The sequence below is a fragment of the Lepeophtheirus salmonis genome, chromosome 7, assembly GCF_016086655.4.
Source record: "Lepeophtheirus salmonis chromosome 7, UVic_Lsal_1.4, whole genome shotgun sequence".
Classification (NCBI taxonomy): domain Eukaryota; kingdom Metazoa; phylum Arthropoda; class Copepoda; order Siphonostomatoida; family Caligidae; genus Lepeophtheirus; species Lepeophtheirus salmonis.
This window is the reverse complement of record NC_052137.2, coordinates 25,343,645-25,363,790: the sequence shown is the minus strand read 5'-3', so window position 1 is coordinate 25,363,790 and position 20,146 is coordinate 25,343,645. Positions and strand designations below refer to the sequence as shown.

The 20,146-nt window shown below is 32.0% G+C and overlaps 1 protein-coding gene across 1 annotated transcript in view; it reads right to left on the bottom strand.

Moving 5' to 3' along the window:
- Positions 1 to 2,342: 2,342 nt before the first annotated feature.
- The window catches only part of LOC121122100 (uncharacterized), a 113,018-nt gene continuing 95,214 nt past the window's right edge, over positions 2,343 to 20,146 (bottom strand). Inside the window, exons 3-6 of the mRNA XM_040717110.2 lie at positions 15,861 to 16,115; positions 11,958 to 12,101; positions 7,205 to 7,341; positions 2,343 to 3,842 (exon numbers count right to left, since the gene is read on the bottom strand). Of these exons, the coding sequence (XP_040573044.1) occupies positions 2,547 to 3,842; positions 7,205 to 7,297 (1,389 nt within the window). The 5' untranslated portion in view covers positions 7,298 to 7,341; positions 11,958 to 12,101; positions 15,861 to 16,115 and the 3' untranslated portion in view covers positions 2,343 to 2,546. The remainder of the gene's footprint in view (positions 3,843 to 7,204; positions 7,342 to 11,957; positions 12,102 to 15,860; positions 16,116 to 20,146) is intronic.

Here is a 20,146-nt window from a genome sequence, read left to right as displayed (position 1 = left end):
TTCACGTTTTGCTCCCAACTCTGTAAGTAGTTTGTCTAACAGCAGTTTCTTCACGTAAAGACTTGGTTATACTCATTAGGGCTTGCATCTTTTTATTCTTATTAAACATTGATTTTGTACTACTTTAGCAATGGCTCACAATTTCCTATAAATGTTTTTCAGGAAACTAAATAAAGGCAAGAACAACTGCCGAAATAGTCACAACAAGGATATATTAGTTTCGGGTGTAACTATACCAGAACATTGCATTAACACTTGTCCAACCGTCCTGGACAGGCTAAAGGTTTTTATGGACAGGTTAATAAAGTGTATACACTGTCTGAACGAACAGTTAAGCTAAGTTTGTTGTAACTTGACAGAGTTGCATTATTAAATCATCATTGGATTCTGCTTTATTGAAACACATTTACTGCAATTAAAATTCTTTATAAGTCAACATTATAATTCTTATTATTAAATAAATATTATAATCAGTTTACGACAAAGATGCACGACATTGTTTCATCTGATAGTCACAAAAGGAAGTCAATTTAGTTCCATGTGCAGGATTTTATGGCCAAAAAATGACGTTCTAGCCAAAGGACTTCTGGCCACATTAGAACCTCGACCAAAGTCCGTTTGATAACAAAATCTGGTGGCAAATTGAAAGCAATGCCTGTAAACAACGTCACTGCAGTATGGAGTCTCTAAAGACATCGGTTGAGAAAGTTTTGCAATGAATGTCAAAGCACTACGTTGTCAAAGTGTGCAAAGCCTTCTGTGATCGCGTGGAGCGTGTGATTTAGGCCAAAGGTTCTGAAATTAATAAATAATGTTCTCTAATGAGTAATAAACAAGTTCCAATTTAAAAAAATCTATATTATTTAAAGTTGCAAGGTGTAATTAATTGTTATACGTTAAATATATTCCAAGACTTTTTAATGACCTGTTAATTATCGCTACTGCCTTTCTCCTTGCCCTCCTCAGTAATCCCTTTCCTATATATTTCACATATTGTCTATAGCTGTTAAGTATAACTAGAGTTGATATGTTTGTAAGGAAACAACTATGTTTAAAAATTATAGTATGAAACATGGCAAGTGCGTGTGATCCTTCGTCTATTTAGAGATGTTTTAATACATGTTGTGACATTAACTTCTCACTTTGGTGTAAATTAATTTCTAAATGCATAATTAAAAAAATTATATATCAATTTTAACATAATTACAATATTTTTCTTGCACTAATTCTATTTTAAATGTAGAGAGTTATCCTCTTTATAATAGTAATTAACTTTATTTCCACAAAATCATGTAACAGGAAGCTGATCTTGATATGAATTTTAATTCAATAGTACCATACGTATCGCTTCCAGCTAATCCTTGCACTCTTTTTTCCTCTTACAAACATGTCAACTATAGATATAGCATTCAGAGCCTAACTTTTAGCCATATCCAAGTTTTTTCCTCACTACTGACCTAATCAAGAAGTCCTTTAGTAACCACACATGTATATACAGACACAGATATTTGGTTAAGTAAAAAATTATGAAGGTTTTTCGATAGATGTCTTTAGCTAACCATATCTGACGATTAATATATTCCATCAAAAGGAGGAAAGTTTCATGTGGGTTACAGCATTCAAAAATTGAACAAGAAAAAAAAATCGAGACATTCTTCAGTATCACTAAGACCAAGGCAAAATGGCAGATCAGCTGAAGAAAAAAAAATTATGCTGTGTATGGACAAAATACAGTATCGAATGCAATAGGAAAACAGTGGTTCTAACAATTCTGTTTTGGTAATATGGTGGTCGAAAATGTCGATAAAACAATGGAAATTGTCGAGTTGGACCGGCATGTGAGCACTTATTGCATTTCCTGGGAACTGAAAATTAGCTAGAAAACCGTTTGGAACATTATAAATAGGAAAATCCTAATTACCTATTTTAATTTTATTCTTAAAATAATAGGAAAAAAACGTAGGTATTTAGAAATATTAAAAGGAGTGAGGACGGTTCTAAAAAAAATATATTTTCCAATTAGCTGGTTGATTAATTCAGAGAACTCTTCTAGAAAATATTATGTACTCCCTACAACATTTTTGTCAATATTCTTTACGTAAGACAGGGATGTATAATTTGATAATTCAGGGCAATAAAATCTCATTTTCCTGAGAAGTTGAGTCTTGCATAAATATTGACTGAAATTAAATACAAAATTTTGATTCCATAATATTTAAAAAAATTCAGAATTACATTTGTATCTATAAGAAATATGCTGGATCTGATATTATATAATCTTATTAATCAACATAAACATCAACCCAACCAAAATGTCATCAAAATAAACTTAAAGAAATGTAAATGATTAAATATATATATTTAATATTAATAGTTTTAGAAATTAAAATACAATGATTCATTTAAAAAATATAGAAATTCAACTTATGTGTACAAATACAGTATTTAGTATCAAAGAAATGATACCACAAAAATTAAATGCAATAGAGAATGCATATTTATATTTTCATACATTATAAAAAAGACCAAAACAATCTGTACCATTATCATTCAGTTGACTTAGAAGAAACAAACCCGTTCAAAATATAGTTGAGAGTTCGAGCAGCATCACTTTTACTGCGTGGTCGTTGAGACCCTGGAGAAGGGATTGTCAAAAGCGATGATGAACTAACATGATCTTGATGGGACTGCCTTCTCCGTTCCATTGTTCCCAAGGATGAACAAGATTGATAGAAATGAGAAGGCTGTCCTGGAAAAATACTGCATAGGTTTGATTTTGGAAGACTCACATAACTTTGTCTTCTGTTTTTGGCTATCAAGGACGTACTGGGACTATCTTCCTCTGCATTTTTACTACTTTTATCTACAGAATTGGATGGGAGCAATTTTATTGATGGAATATTTTCTGAGCCACTTATATCATGAGCACTTCGTGATACCACATTTAAAGTATTATTATTTAGGCCGAACAAACTCGTATTGGGATGTTTCCGATAACTATCCACAAATGACGATGATATAATTTCTTCCATTGATATTCTTCTTGCATGATGTATAGTTAGTTGCGAGCTTGAAGAAGGAGTCACTGATCTGGAACGGATGTGTCCATGGTTGTTATTTACTGGCGATCCTAAAATAGATGTTGCAACCGAGCTATGACTTCTTGAACATTCCACTGTTGAACGAGATTCTTCATTGTCATCGTGTTTCCATTCCTTAGAGTATCCTAACTTCATTTGAAAAATAATGACTCGAAATAAATGATACCAGGCAGAGCAGATTTCAGAATTCCATTCAGACTTTTCATGCAATACTAGTCTAATTGTTTTGATATATAGTACTCCCATCACTTCGATAAAGTTTTTTCGAATGCCTATTTTGTTGTGTATACTCCCAAGTTCAACAAAGGTTGTTTCCATTTTTGGTGGATCATTCATTGTCGAAATAAATTTTTCTACTACTCCGTTGATCATTTCCCAATGCTTCACGATCAACTCCTCTGAGATCGGTTCTGTTTTAACAACGACAATACGAAAAATCGGTAAGTATATTTTAGATAGTGCAAAGCTTTTAAACTCGGACTCAAGACAAACATTTTGAGAGTTGTTTGGAGAGGGAGCTAGAGTCCTTTTCAAAACACCGAATCCCTGGGATATAATTGCTTTCTCTTCCTTGTTTAATTCGTACTCAATATTTGGATAGCCTCCTCGCATCATCTCGTTCATATATAAAAATAAACGAATCCAACTATTTGTTACGTCAATATTTGATCGCTGAGAAAGAGGGAAGTAATGGACGGAGCAGGTGAGAAATACAGGTCCAAAAGGCAACAACTCAGGAATCTGAAATATAAATACAATACTTTAAACAAAATAATAAAAATATTATATTTTATTCTCAAAAATCTATGTAAGTGATGCATCAAAATAAAAATATATTTCAATAAAAATGGAGAAAAGGAGAAAATCCCATTAAAAAAAAATCATATATACTTACTTGCCAATATGTTACATACATATTTGATTCATTAATATGCTTATTATTCAAAAGTTTATTGATAAATTAAATTTATTTTATAATAAAATCTCTATCTATATTTAAGATTATTTGTTTGATTGAAAAAACTTATAATGGCACTGATATGGTTTTTCAAATAAAGTCCATCAATTCTTCATTCTTTTATTCTCATGATCAAATTTGTCTACTTTAATTGGAATTTACAGCACAGCCAAGGGGTTATTATGAATAATTGTTTTAATTTAATTTTTTTCAACTTTGTCATATACTTTAATCTTTGTACTATTGTTTGATAAAATTTCATGATATTCACAAAACCGTCTTTGTGATATTGTATGTCGCAAGTCACGTTATTGAATGAAAGAATCTGAGAAAATGAATTAATAATTTTTTGCAGAAAAGTTCAGATTACAAAGTGGCTGTTGAATAAATATAAAAAATATTGGCATCGCTGATATTATTGTTAAAAAAAATGTACCAAATAACTTTTCTTATTGCCAGATTTTTAAGAATCCTTTAACATATCCATGTATATGTAAGATAAATATTTAAGATGATTTTTTGTTGATTCTATTTAACTTAACTTTTCCTTTTTAATCTATTCTTGGCTGTTCCAAACAGTCCTTAGGTCAATCTGACGGTTTCTGCAATTTTAGGAACCACAAATATATATTTGGAAATAGTTTCCTTTTCGTTTCATCAGTAATTTAATCCGAATGATTGTTCTTACAAATAAGAACAACAAAAAAGAATGAATTATAATATAAAAAAAGTCAATATATTGTTAGGCCTTTCAAATTCCCCGTCCCACCCCCATTCCTAATAGAAATATGACGGCCGGCTCTCTACGCGGAAATTTTCGGTCTTTAATTGCATTTTTGCATTTATAATTTATTTTCAAAAATTCTCAAAATAACTATAATGACTCCTAAACTTGAACCTGTAAGAAAATATTGATATCGAGAAGACACTAATTTAGATAAGAGATAGTACACTCGTTGGACCCGAATCCAAAGTATCTGGGTACCATAGGAGTAAAGTTGTATTAAATGAAAGGATCCAAAACCCAAACAGGCTTATGGTATTTGAACTTTTACGGATCTTCAAAAATATTCTTGAATTTTTTTTTTTTTTTATCTTGAAGGGATTGTATGGCTTGATAAAGTTAGAATAAATCTTGGATCCAGATCCGAAGTACTCGAATACAGTATTGGCCAATTTGTATTCTACAAGATCTAGGATCGAACAAGCTTCGGGTTCTTGAGCTTTTACAAATCCTCAGAAAAATTTAACGGATTTTGTAGAGCTTATAAAGATTAAAATATTGCTTGATACTTAATCCTTGTTAAAAAAAGATTTATCTGTATTGAACGTAGCATCTCTATTTATCTTGATTGGTACTTAGAGCGACATCGATATAAGCAATTGTATCCAGTGGTTTTTCCAATGTTTTTAGGTATGTTAATAGCATAAATGGCGCTTCTAATATTTCTCCCTGTTGAAGGAGGGGGAAATGTGTAATATAAATTTCAGAATTGATATAATATTAAGTATATAATTGATCCAGGGAGTACTATTTGATTGATATGTTTGTTTGGTGGGAGGAGAACCCAAAAAAAAAAAAAAAAAAAATGAAACTACCATTTTAATAACTTAAATTATCTTAATTTTTATCCATGCTTAGAAGCTTCCTAGTGAAAATATGAAAGAATTTGTAAAAATCCCTTTTATTATTATTTAATTTCCATGAGTATTTTGTTATTTACATGCACTTGTTTACTTATTATTGATAATAGTTAGGTTCGCCTGTTTTGGTTTGTTAATAAATAATAGTTTAGAAAAAAAGTATATATATAAAAGTATATAAAATCATTTTTAAAAGTAATTTGTTCTTTGAAATTTGCGACATACAGAAATGTTTCAATTATTATTTGACAAAATTTCATGAAGCTGACAATAACCATCTATGCGATATCCCGAAAAATCATACTTTACAATATATATGAAGTTGAAAAAAGAACGTCATAGTTTTTCTATCGAAAAATTTAAGTTACTTCATTGTTTTCGAACCATACATATTATAAGCATTTGTTTGTTTTTCAAACTATTATTTTCAAGCAAATTTTAAAGTTTTCCCACACGTCATACTTTCTATTTCTGTCTCGAAATTAGAGACAGCGACAGGGGATAGTTGAAATTCAATTATTGAACCCTTCTCATACTGATGAAATATCTTTGCGAAGTAAAAAATAAATTATTGGAGTACTTAAAAAGGTATCTCGACTTAATCGATCAACTTAGACGCATAAGCTTCCATGTAGTATTAGACAATCATTGAAGTTTGTACATTATATTTATATTTATGTAACTTTGTAATTATACTGTAATGATTCATGCTAGATACAAGAAAAATTATAGTGCTTAATTAATAAAGTGTAATCTCCTACGGCCTCATCCCTCAGTCTATGAATACACCCGAATAATCCATAAGAAACAAACTCACAACCTCCTTTGTATGAGAGCTTCCATCTAGTTTCATGATCCTCTCCGAATATCTCGAAAAAGTCGAGATTCCTTTCCTTCAATTCCAATAATATATTATTAAAGAAAATTATTTTCTTATTATTAAAAGTTTGCAATAGTTGAATTTAACTTTTCACTAACGAGGTCTCACATTTCGATGTAGAAAGAGAAAGTAGACTGTGCAGGCAAACTTATACACTGTACCTTTATTTTATTGTAACCTTAGAATAATGTTATATTTTTTTAATAATCCATACTATTACTCTTCATTTTTTGTCCAATTGTATATTATTATTTTTCTATATCATTTTTGCAATGATGAAGCCAAATAATAATTTTTTACATGAAAAATATATTAAATTATTCCATAATACCTATTATATTAACGTCACCAAGAAAGATGAAAGTCTTTATTGATTCCCGCACATATAAGGACTATTATATAAATATGTAGGTTAAATAAAAGGCAGCTTCATTAGTCTTATTATAAATGTGCCACATTACTTTTAATGTCTTGGGATTGATATCAACGCAGGAGTTTTAAAAGATTTCCTTTCATTATATATATATTCTCTTTAAAAAACTCATAATAGCTTTTAAGCAAAATTAAAGTTCCAAATTTTCATTAAAACAAAATATCAAAACTATTTTTTTTAGTAATTACCGTAATTCCATTTTGATGATGAAGTTTACCAAGGATATGAAAGTAATCTGTTAATTCATCCAAGTTGGTTATATGCTTCATCACTTTATTCATCACTCGAGCAACTCTTGGGATATGTCTTTGAAGTGAGCTACCACCTATAATTATGATTTAAAAAAAACACTCATGTAATTACATAGATTGATTAATATAATTATGAAAGTAAGGTTTGATTAATATAATAAAATAAAAGGATTCCTCTAGTTACCGTCGTCGCGTATATAACCTCATATCCTGACCCTCCCCCCTCCTTTCTCTGATCAAAATTACTACCATTTTGAGAATGTTGAAGAAAAAAAAAGAAACCGAAAATCAACTATGACTATTTGAAGAATACTTTTGAGAAGATTATTTTAACTGGCATGACGTTACATTATATCAGCTAAAATTCTACCCTGAGTCCCACAAGGACTTTCAATTATAACTCTGTAACAAATCCTCAGGATTAAAGAGGGTTACTTTACTCTTTGCCTATTATGAGGACACACTTTTGTATATGATGTGTACAGGTTGCAACTTGGTTAAGTAAGTAGTACAAGTTAAAATATCTTCGACTTTAAATGTATAATTTAAACACAGCATTGGTCATTCTAATTAACAGCTATTACTTGATAATATCATTTAATTTTAATCTATTAAAATTGTGCATTTTGTATGAAACGCCCTCCATTAAATACTTGTATTCAATCATTGTATTATCCTCGTGTCAAGTACTTTAAATCCCTTATTTAGTATTATTTATCTCACTTTGTAGTTGCAACATGTACAAGTTAAAACTTTTACACAAAATACATAACTGTATGTAGTATATAGAAAAAAAACAGGCTAGTAACAATTGAATTGATACTACCTAGGCGAAAGTTTATTGGTTAGTTCGTAATGGTTATATTTCTATGTGATTAATATTACTAAAAGCTAAAAAATAACTATTTACCAATATGGATTCATTAATCAGGCAATGTTTACGATATGTTAAATTGATTGTGTACGTACATATACTATCATGTATCCATGCATGTATTAAGACTTCTCAGTATGTCACAAAAACAATCATTGAAAATATGACCTTTTTTCATCATCAGCTATACTTAATAAAAAAAGTATATACTTATTATATGTACATATGTGTGGAGGTACCATAAAACTTTTTCTACACATTTATTGAACGCAATTACCTCTATCTTTGAGTTGGATTTAATACTGTATTTAATTGCTGTGTCCAATCGAACAATCCTCGACTCAATTACACTCGACTAAAATAATGAGTATATTTCATATTCTTATTTTTTTGAGTTTGGCGGCAACGTTCTTAAGGAATTTCCTAATCACAGTTTAACCTACCAGATGATCAATTGAAATCTGAACACTTACTAATTCAATAATAAAGAAGGTTGAATGATTGCAATTAATTCATATCTCGATAAATTAAAGCATATTTCAAGCATCATTTTTTAGATAATAAAACAAACCTCAGCTCTCTTGCTAGCGTACAAGTCAAGAAAAGGACACTCGGCGAATTTCAAGCCACGCCCTACAACCAGTTGGGTGTGCCCAGGACCACCGTCTATACCCTCATCAAGTTCGAAACGATGGAAATGAAGAAAGGCTCTTGTGTAAAGGGCAAATTTGCCCCGAATTAGTTAAAGAAAACAGATCAGGCCAATTCCCTCAAGTCCATGAGGCCCCCAGTAAGAGATCCTGAGATATTAAAAAAGTGGGTGGAAAGAACTTTGTGGGGATGTCGAGAGGACACTTTTGACACTAACAATGAAAAGAACCCCATCTTCTCTATTGCAGGACTCTTTTTAGTTCTTTTGAACTCTTTTTTGACACTTTTGGCTCCTCTACAGCCGTGAAGGTAACCACCTCGATCCCTTGACTATACCTATGGGGTGCATGTCAAGGGGAGTACTTGCAAACAGCGAGTCTATCAATGCCACTGTCAGTCAGCACTGGGATGCCATGAAAAGGGACTTCATCTTAAGTGGCCCCAAGGCTTTCCATCGCCAAATGGAAGCTTACATTGCGATAAGTACGGCTACATTAATGATTAAGAGAGCTCATACGCATATCTATATATGGTATAATTTTTCTTGAAATTCTATTATTGATAAATAAATTATTTCCTGTTGAAGTTTAAAAGTCAAAGTGGTAATATTTAAAAAAAACCCTCGGTATTTATGGTGCTAAATTAGATTTTATTGATTTTTATCAGAGAGTTATTAGCCATTTTTAGGAATTTCAAGGATTCAAACTAATAAACATGATATATGTTGTGAGATGATAGTAAAAAATGCCACTCAATATGGTTAGCTCATTCGTCACATGAGGAAATTAGGTTATTATATGAAGTATATTAGAGAAATTATGCGACGTCTTCCTCAGCCAGCCATTTTAATAATTAAATAATCAAGAACTATCATGCCTGGCTATTTGATTTTTAAAAACGATCACTCTTTGATCCTTTTTTGTTTTTCAAACTTTTGTCACCTGTTCCCTATCATGATATTTAAGCCATCTTACCATATTATTCAAGACTATTTGGTTTTAAGTTTACCCCTCCATCTGCACGAAGATTAAAGGGGTTTAATGTCTTACCACTCCACTTTCTAACTGACAACGTGGTTTGTGATTGTCCCTGAACTATAATTGTGTATAGCGTTTACAGAGGGGGCACTCAAAACTTGCAGTAGCAAATAATTTAAGTTTTACCACCATTTTTTTTTTAATTTTCAAGATTTCATTATGTAACCACAAGATAATTGTAACAAGTTTTCTTTGTATTCTATTTATCTAAATGTAAAAATGTTGGAACAAATAAAAAAGGTAATCTCCTTCTCGACGGGTGTCAGTCCGGAGAAGACTGCAGAGATCGTTGTCATCTTCATATGGACTCCCTGCAACATCGAAAATTACCAAGAACTTCGGTAGTAACCATATCGATGACTTTTGCCCTACGTCCAGGTAGTCCTCCTCCACCCCTGACTCTAAGCCACTGGACTTGGAGTGTCTGGTAGAAGAATGTATGCTGCACCTCTCATCCAAATTTAAATTCACTCCGAGCTGGCGTTATTACGCCATGCCAACGCCCTTCATTGCTGTTAATTTGTTCACCGGCGTGTTGAAGCTGGTATTGATTGTGAAAGAGAACATATTGAATAAAAAATATAGCTAAATATTATATTTAACCATATATTCAATTGGCTTTGAGTTGTCTTCTCTTGATTCCATAAACATCACGTTTTTTTGTATTTTATTCATGCTACTCCAGGTTTGAGGTTCCCACTCTGTGTATGTACATTGTACATAAATACAGGGAGCTGGGATCAAATTGCCGCCAAAATATTTTTCTACAAAAAACAACACAAAATATACATTTTTTAACGGTTTTTATTGAAAATCAAAACTATGACGAGCATATAGGTATAGAGTAGCCATTCATTCGATATAATCACCGTTGGAATCAATAATGGCCTCAATACGGCCTCTGAACCGGCCGCACTCTTTTCTGACCATCTCATTGTCCATGTTGCCGAATACCTCCTTGATGGAACCCATCAGGCTGGCCTTGGTGCTATGGGGATGTCTGTTGATATATCTCTCGACATAGCCCCCGACAAAATAGTCCAAAGGATTAAGGTCGGGAGAGTTAGGAGGCGACAAATCCTTGGTTACGACGTCATAACAGTTCTCGGTTAACTACTGCATGGAGATTTTGGACACATGGCAGGGTGCTGAATCCTGTTGCCACACCAAGGGCCTGTCTCCGGCCACCCCTTGGATCCAGGGCAGAACCACCTTCTCCATAACATCCAGGTAGACCTCTGTATTGACCTTTAGACCCGTTTCAAACATGTGGGGATGCATAACATGACCTTCACTGCTGACCACCCCGAACACCATGACCATTGCAGGGAACTTGGTCTTCATTACCTTCCTCACATGGCTGGTGTAGGTGGCTATCCACTTGTTGTTCTGCTTGTTGACCTTCTGATCTTGACATAAATTATTTTCATCAAAGAAAAACCACAGCATCCCGGGCTGCTTTGGGTGCTGGATCTTGTTGAACAATTTTGTTGACTTCATCAGCCCCTTGTCCTTTGCCTTCTGGGTCAAGATCTGGCCCACCTGCATCTTGTAAATCCTGCAACTTAAATCCTCAGATACACAGTCCCTTATTGTTTTCTCATGGCAGCCCAGATCCCTCGCCATGGCCTTCATGGACCTGGTAGGGTCATCCTCAACCATCTTCTTCACCTTGTCGACAAAGTCGGTGTCCCTGACCTTCCGGTTGGCGCCCTCCTCCTTGGATGCCCTCTTTATGGTGGCATCAACATCTCAGGTGTCCTCTAGCTTCTTACGGATACCCTGAACAGTCCGTAAATTCACTCCTAAGGTTGAAGCAATCGTTGAATTGGAGATTTCACCTCCATTATTAACCAATGCCATGACTACGGCGGACCTCGAAAGCTCCTCGTTCCACTTATAGCTTTTTATCTCCTCATATGATGACGACATGATGCTAACTAAACTACGTATCGTCAGCTGACGAGAATAGCTTTCCTATTTGGTAACCGGTTTTTTATTTGATAATGTCGTCTTCAAGTTATCAAGGTTTAAAGTAGGAGACAATTTGATCCCCGCTCTCTGTATATAGTTTTATTTGCTAAAATTGTAGACTTTTCACTAAAATTCATTTAACTTTCATAATCACCTTTAATGTTTTTCTTAAATCTTCAATCGTATAATTTTTGAAGTCGAAGAATTTTTCTTTAATATCCGCATTTTCAGTAAATAATATGATGAATGCTTCCATTAGTATTTTATTTAGGTCTTTTTTTATATGTATCCATGTTGCCTATATGAATAAAAGAGAAACAATTAATTGGAATTTTTTTTTGGAAAAAAAGAAATTGTTCATTTAAAAAGTAAGTCAAGTACGAGAAAGTCCTTTTAATTTTTAAATGAAATTCTGTAAATTATCTTTAAGTAAAGAAAACAAACACTTCTTATTTTAGTATAATTGCAATGCGTATATTATTGTATGAATGAATTGCCTTGATTCTTATAGAGTAATAAAAATTACTCTCAAATGTATTACATTCCAATTACTTTTTATCAATTTTACAATACAAAGATGTGCACTCAAGTCACAGTGTTTAAGTTCTAGATTCGGAATCATGACATGAGAGTAACTTATTTTAAGATTTTTTTGTGGGGAACTTAATGACTCAAGAGAACTTGAGCCACTTCAAATTTGATCCCTGGATTATAATTGGAGTTGCAAGCTGAGATAAAATTGATTTTTAAGGGGAACAATAAAAGTACGTTCTTTGATAAGGTCTATGGAGAGTTGTAAACTCCAAGCATTTTTTAGTATGAGCGTTTGTTATTGCGGGCAACTGGAACAGTGCTTTATTTTCTAAGGCTTTTATAATTATTCTTTCTTTCTTGAGAAAATATCATTCAAATATATAGTAGATATATACAAACAATTTCAATCTCAATATTTTCCTTTTAAATATGTTTTATCTTATAGATAATTGTAAAGGACACCTTGTGATTCCAAAATCATGTCTCTAGCTTCAATATCATAGAAGTTATGAGCAATTTTTTTTGGAATATCATCCTTTTCTCCGTATTGTTTAAGTAATAGCCTTAATCAAAATCAGTGATCAAAAATGGTATTTCAATAAAACAACACAACTTTCTTAAGCATCAAGAGTATTGATTGAAATTTTCAGAAATGACAGAATACAGTATTGTGCGAAAGACCTGTAATAAAAACAATTAGAACAAAGTACTTTCATACTGACCAGTAATAAAGATTGAAGGTTACAATATCGGGTAATATTTAAGTATTTTGGATCGACAAATTGATATCAAACTTCACAAGATACTAGATTAATGAACAAAATAACGTCCATGATGTCATTTTTTAATCCATAACACCTTATCGTGATTTTGAAGGCTATTTTGAGGTGACTTATTTTCCCCTGAATGGTGCAATTAATGGAAGCGACGTATTGATTTTTTTTGGACTGGGCAAAAGATTTAGAGTCTATCTACGTCAATCAGCTGTGACGTCAAATAGATTTCCTCTGTTTAAATAATGAAAATTCAGCATTTCTATGGGGGATCCTCCAAACACTTGTAGACTTCTGCAAATGCTTCCTGCAAGACTTTACAACACCCTACGTCGGCATTTTGTAACATCCCTATGTAACTATGTAAGCGTGTGCTCATGAATGACAGAGAGTATCACTGAGCATCATTTGAAGAGGTATAAGAGTAAGTCCTTCTTGGACTCAGAGTAGAATTGAGGATCGACAAACGAGTACTTTCTGCCCGTATCTCTACTTGATAGAGAGTGGAACTTGTGTTCATTTCCTTTCTCCCATAGCTACTTGCAGCTAATCTGATAAAATGTCATGACAGCTAAGCTGATCTCCAAAAAAAATCCAAATCTTAAGGATAACCCTGTTAATTTTCAGTTTCTTTTTTTAAATAAAAATAGCTTACAATTTAAACTCTAAATATAGCAACCAGATAGCAATTACGGGCGTGTTCAGTAACCTAAACAAACCTTGCAACCCTCATTATAGAAAGAAGTTGAACGCTCGGTTCGAGTGATTTTACTAGAGTCTAGTTACTTGAATACAAGTGTCTAAATTATAAAAAATACCTTATAAAATATATTTTTTAAATTTTTTTGATAGTACAAATGAATATTTCTCAATGCTTATTATCATATACAAGAAAAAATTTACTTACAGATAAATTTAATTATAATTATAGGAAAGAGAATGTCATTGATGGATTAGTTTGTTCACAAGAATTCAATTCAAACTTATTGTTTTAATTTAAAAAAAGTTATTGTTAATAAAGTATGTGCTAATATGAAAATAAATTAAAATGTTCAATCATTCATAATAAATATTAATTACACTGTGCAACAACATTTTCACCTTCCAACTAAAACCCACATTTGTTATTGTTATTTAACCCATCAAACACAGAAATGACCAATATAATTTTCCATCGCAATAGGTTTGGCTTTTAAAGCCTATTTTTATAAGTCACGTGTTTTATTTAGGAATAACTTTGATTCAGAGCCCTATTTTGAAATGATTTAACAATATAGATGAAAATCTTAGGTAATAACAAATAACGACAGCAGATTAACCTAAGTTTAAATATGTTTCATATCCAATAAATTTTATTATTATTTATTGATAAGATGAAAGTCGACTTACTTAAATTTAATTTCGAAATTTCCCCTGCCTCTAAAATATTAAGCATATCTTACAATTAGTCAAATAATGGTAGCTTCAAAATAAACCCTTCATTTACTTGATTTTTGTATGATTAGGCCCATTTTATAAGAACTGTACTCAAGATAACTTTAAAAATATTTTATCTTTCCAATGTTGGAATGTTTCTATAAAGTATAATTACTTTTAATTTTCATCTATTTGGTTATTTCATGTTATATCATTTTCGTGTTCCGTGGGTTAAATATCATTAATAACTCTGGGTTTGAGCCAGAGGGCGTTCCAAGAAATGACGTTTTGTTGGATATTGCTATCTTCACTGTGAACTCTCCTCACGATGAAGTGAGGATTGCTTCAAGTAAAGGAGTGTGCTGTCCTCGCATGGTTTTAATAATGTGAAATCAAAATAAATGCAATATATATGTGATAAAGCAAAGTTAACAAGATACATCCAGTTCCAGTTTATTATTTAAATAAAATAAATACCTATACATTTATAAGATACTAATGGTAGTAGCCGGCATTGGTCAGGTTATTAGTTGTCAACCAACGGAAAAACTATTTTTTTATCATTTTTAAAATAACTTCCAAGCAAATCCTCATTATTACTCTCTGTTATCAAGCGCACACTCACACGTAGTTACTCATTATTTAAATGCTCACTTCTCAAGTATGAAAAAATAATGGTGAAAGCTTTATAAAATTGAAAAACATTATTCAAAAGGCTAACAACCAAAAATTCTTGCACGCAAAAAAAAACCTTGCGATTTACAACTCTAAATAGATTTATAATCTTTTTTATATCTTTTAAAAAGAGGCGCTGAGATAAATAGCCATGCAGGCTCTTGCTATAAAATAAGTCATCCTGAGATAATCAAACAAACAAATGGTCGGATAACCTTTATATATAGATATGCTTATAACTAATAACTGAGAAGTCAAACTTGTATTAAACGGCATGCTATGGAAAACTGAAAAACAACGGCTTATTGTAAGTAACTTCTTTAAATAAATTTTTTATTTTGAAACAATTTTATATTTGGAAACTGGATATGACCAATTATGGAAAAAATAGGCTTTAAATAGGTGGCTGTTAGACCAGGTATGACTATACCTCTAAATTTGATAATACAGTCAAACCCGTATTAAGCAGTTAGGCAAGGGGAATTGAAAAAAATGGCTGCTTAGTGCAGGTGACCTCTTAATCCAGGTTTTAAATTTCATTACAATTCTAAATTTGTAAGTTGGATATGACCACTTAGTAGAGCAACACTTTTAAAACAGGCGGCTGTTAAACCATGTTTGACTGTTTGTAGAAAATATACACTTTGCAACTTAATTACCTTAATATGATTAATTTCATGAGTAGTTAATGCATCTGGGCTGGATGGGACGATTGGTTGGACTGACTCTCCTTTGGCATTGCTTTCGGTGGGTTGACTGCCGACCAAGCCACCTCCTTCCATTTTCTTGTGTAGACATAATATATCATGGACATTTTGTATAGGATTCATATCTCCGTCAGATATTTTTTTGCCGTCTTTAAGACGACCTTTTTTGAATATTCCTTTGCATTGCACATTACCCATAATTTTATTCTGTAATAATACAGTACATTAATGAACATCAAAATTTCATATATTTAAATGATTGAATGATTTAATATTAGTCGTCATCCATTTATTTAACAAATATTAAAAGAGAAAGCACTAATAAATAGCATACAACAAAATTATTAATAAAATGGAATTAATTTTTTCCCCTTTATTTAAAAGATATACTATTTTCAAATCAATTACATTTATTTGTTTTAAAATGAATGTAATGTTTAAACAAATGAAATGCTTATATTCATTTATTTTTATAAACTGAATTCACTATGAAGCAAACTACATATTTTGTAAGTAAATAAAAACACATTCTTGATTTAATTAAACAGAGAAAAGAAGAAATAACCAAATTATTTTTACATCATATTAAAACTAGGGTACCAATTATTTCATTTTGGTTCAAAAGTAAAGATAAGGAATTTTAAAAGGGACAAATAAATTTTGACAATTTTTTATGAATATTTGAAATAGTTAATTAAAATTGCTATCAGGAGTTACATATAAACTTTTATGTACAGTGTACACTCAGTATTAACTGTTAAAAAGAACAACTATAATATTTAAGGTTTAATAAAATACTAATGATATAATTAATTATATAATTTGCATATAATTATAGACATAGGTCAACACAATTTTCAAACACATGTGACATAACTTCAATTTGAAATGGTCACCCTTAGCTTTGACCACAGCCCAAAGTCCGCTAGAATGGAGTCCCAGGCAGCCACCAGTTTGGCCTTCAGGTCGTGTAAATTTTTAGTGGGGATTACATATGCTATTTTCATCATGAATCATGGATTTATCCTTGACTTTTAGGTCGGAGCTGGAGGGGGCTAGACACTATTGTATTTGAAACCACACTAATTCTTCTCACATGACGTCTGCATTTTCTTGGATGTGTGGGTGGAAGCATCATCCTTTTGGAAGTTCAATGGCTCATTCTGGAAGTGATGTTGGGGGCCCAGGGAACAAGACCTTTCTCCCGGATGGTTAGGGATGAACTCCTTGATTTTAATCTTATTTAATTTTCTCATTAATGTATGGACGTTTAATGGTGTTGTTTTTTTGGACATTCTGTTTCAACTTTCTTTTGTGCATAAACAAACTATATGAATCATTTCGTCATTTCATCATCCTGAGTGACCAAAAAGCCAAAAAACAGCATACCTCAGATCTCCTAGATGCTGAAGTTGAGGTGGAGTGGGTCATGGATATTGTGAAATACTCCAGGAGCCTAGTTTACAAGACAGTTAGGATGAAGAATGATAAAAAAGACCTTTCCAGGAAAGCAAGAAGTGGAGGGCACTATTGAAAGAGGGATCTGGACGTCCTGTCTAGTTGAACCTGCTTGACTTTGCTGTGTGAAATAAATTGGAGAGGAAAAACAACAAACTCCACACCCAAATATGGATTCACTGACGACCACCATATTTGCTGTGTGTGACAACTTCAATGGTGAGTTTTTCACCAACTCCTGCCATGCATCCGGACGATAAAATTCTGTAATTGCTGTCGAAGTTGTCCATATTTGGTGACCAAGTTTGCAATGGCCTTGTTTACAAGTTTTGTAATAGTTATTTTTTTTATACAATCGATTCTTTTTTTGAGGACCAGAAAACAATATACATTTATGTTTAAACAAATGAAACGATTTATTTAATTTATCATAACTAAAAATCAATGAATCCTCACTAATGCATTGGTTATATGTGTATAGGTTCAAATAATTTTTACATTCAAATATACGGTATGAGATTAATACAAAGAGGGGGGGGGGAGTGTAGCTGGTGGAGATGAATAAGTTAGGAAAATAAAAATGACCAAGTACTCTTTAAAACTAATGATTAGGAATTAGAAGCTAAAAAACGAAAAACCTCCCGAAAAAGGTTCTACATTGAAAACAACACAATGGTCTTAAATTCTTCTAACGAATGTGATTCGGACGACCCTAGCAATCCCAAACTTGCAGTTTTGGACTTCAATAAATGTTTATCTGCATTAGAAGAAAGTCCTACAAAAAGGGTTAGTCATATGATTCCAAAATATGTCCAGGAAAAGGCACAAAAACATCGAAAGCCATTTAAAACAAATTAATAAATATTTATGGAGGGATGGATTTAGTTTCGGATATAAATGTCAACGAAGAAACTACAAACGCATTAAAAACTCAAGAGTTTGACTAACTCATCAACGAATTACAGGATAAATTTAATAACTATACAAAAAAATGGAGAAAAAATAAAAGTCTTGATTATGGTTTCAAATATTTGGCATATAAGAAAAATCAAAAATACTTTCAAAACAACATATCATTTTTCCCAATTTACCAGGAAATTGACCATGGATAAAGGAATTTTGGAGGATCCAAATCCAAAAAGTAGCTCCAGAATTGATGAACATTTTGCTCAAGATGTCATCAACTTTTATAAATCCGAAGATGTGATCAGGATGTTGTCAGGACAAAAAGATACCGTGTTTTTTTGTAAGAATGGAGCCAAGAGCAAAATCACCTCATATTATGTAACTTACAAGAAGCTCATCATCTTTTCAAACAAACATATCCACAATATAAAATTGGTTTTTTGAAGTTTGCAGAGTTTAGACCTAAGGAATGTGTGTTAGCCGGAAGTTCTTGGACAGATTCTGTAAGCGTTTGCGTTATTTCGAAAATAAGAAGTTCATGCTCCATGGAGCTAATTTTAATAAATTGTGTTGGATGGAAAATTTAGAATATAATAATGTTAAACTTCAATCACTCCATGATTTCCTCATTATTCTCCAATGGCATCCTCCCTCTATAGAATGCTGTCTCCGTCAATGTAGAGTGAGTGTTGACGTAATTAAATTAAAAAACATATTGTCTCAGATTTTGGAGGAAAATATGATTGATGAAATAACTTGTAGAAGATGGACACATACAGATAGGTCACAACTGGAAACATTAGTGAAATATAGTCCAGATTTCGTTGAAGATTTTACGAAAGTCTTCAAAAATATCAACAGCATGCTTTTATAACCAAAATTCAATCCTCCAGCTTTAAAAGAGTGAAGAAAGAGTTAAGAGATGGAGAAATGGTAGTGGGTTGTGACTTTTCTGAGAATTTTTCTTTCGTAATTCAGGACGAGGTGCAAAGTTTTCATTGAAACAATTTGATGGTTACACTTCACCCTTTCGTTGGATATTTCAAGCAAAACACCAGCTATAAACATGTTAACTTTGAAATGATATCTGAGTGTAACACTCACGGTACTGTGAGCGTCCATTTATATATCAAAACATTTATCCAATTTGTTAAAGAAACCTTGCCATACATTAATATCTTTTAGGAAAGATGTGCAAAACAATATAAGAATGGTAAGAACTTCTTACACCTTTGCTACCACAAAGAAGATTTTGGAATCTGGGCAGAATTGAACTTTTTGGCAAAAGTCATGGAAAAGGACCAGGTGATGGTTTAGGAGGTACAATTAAACGGTTAGTGAGTAAAGCAAGTCTACAGTGTTGTTCAAAACGAAAAAACTCAGAATCAATTTTAACTCCTATGGAATTTTATAAATTTTGAGAAGAAAATATTAAGAATATAAACTTTGCATATTCCAAATGTAGTGATATAATCAAGAATTGGTACTCTTAAGCGATAGGCAAAAAAGGGCCACCCCTATACCCGGAACTCAGAAGTTTCTCTCATTTATCCCTGTGTCAAAATTTTCCTTACAGGTGAAACATTAAACTGCTTCTGAGGTATTGATAGTTAAAAGGGTTATCACTACACCAAAAAAAGTTAAGGATTGATTCAGAAAATATTTATATAAAATACAGCGGCTGTAAAAAAAAATAAATATTATTGTATGGCATTATAAATTATTTGTTAATTCTTAATAACAGAAATAAAGTTAGAAATTTATCTCGTGATCTTTTCATAAGACTATATTTTATTGAAATTTGGTTGGATTGACATGAGTTAATATGCTTTATATTTTGAACTAGGTAGTAAAATTTATAGTAGTTTAGGTTT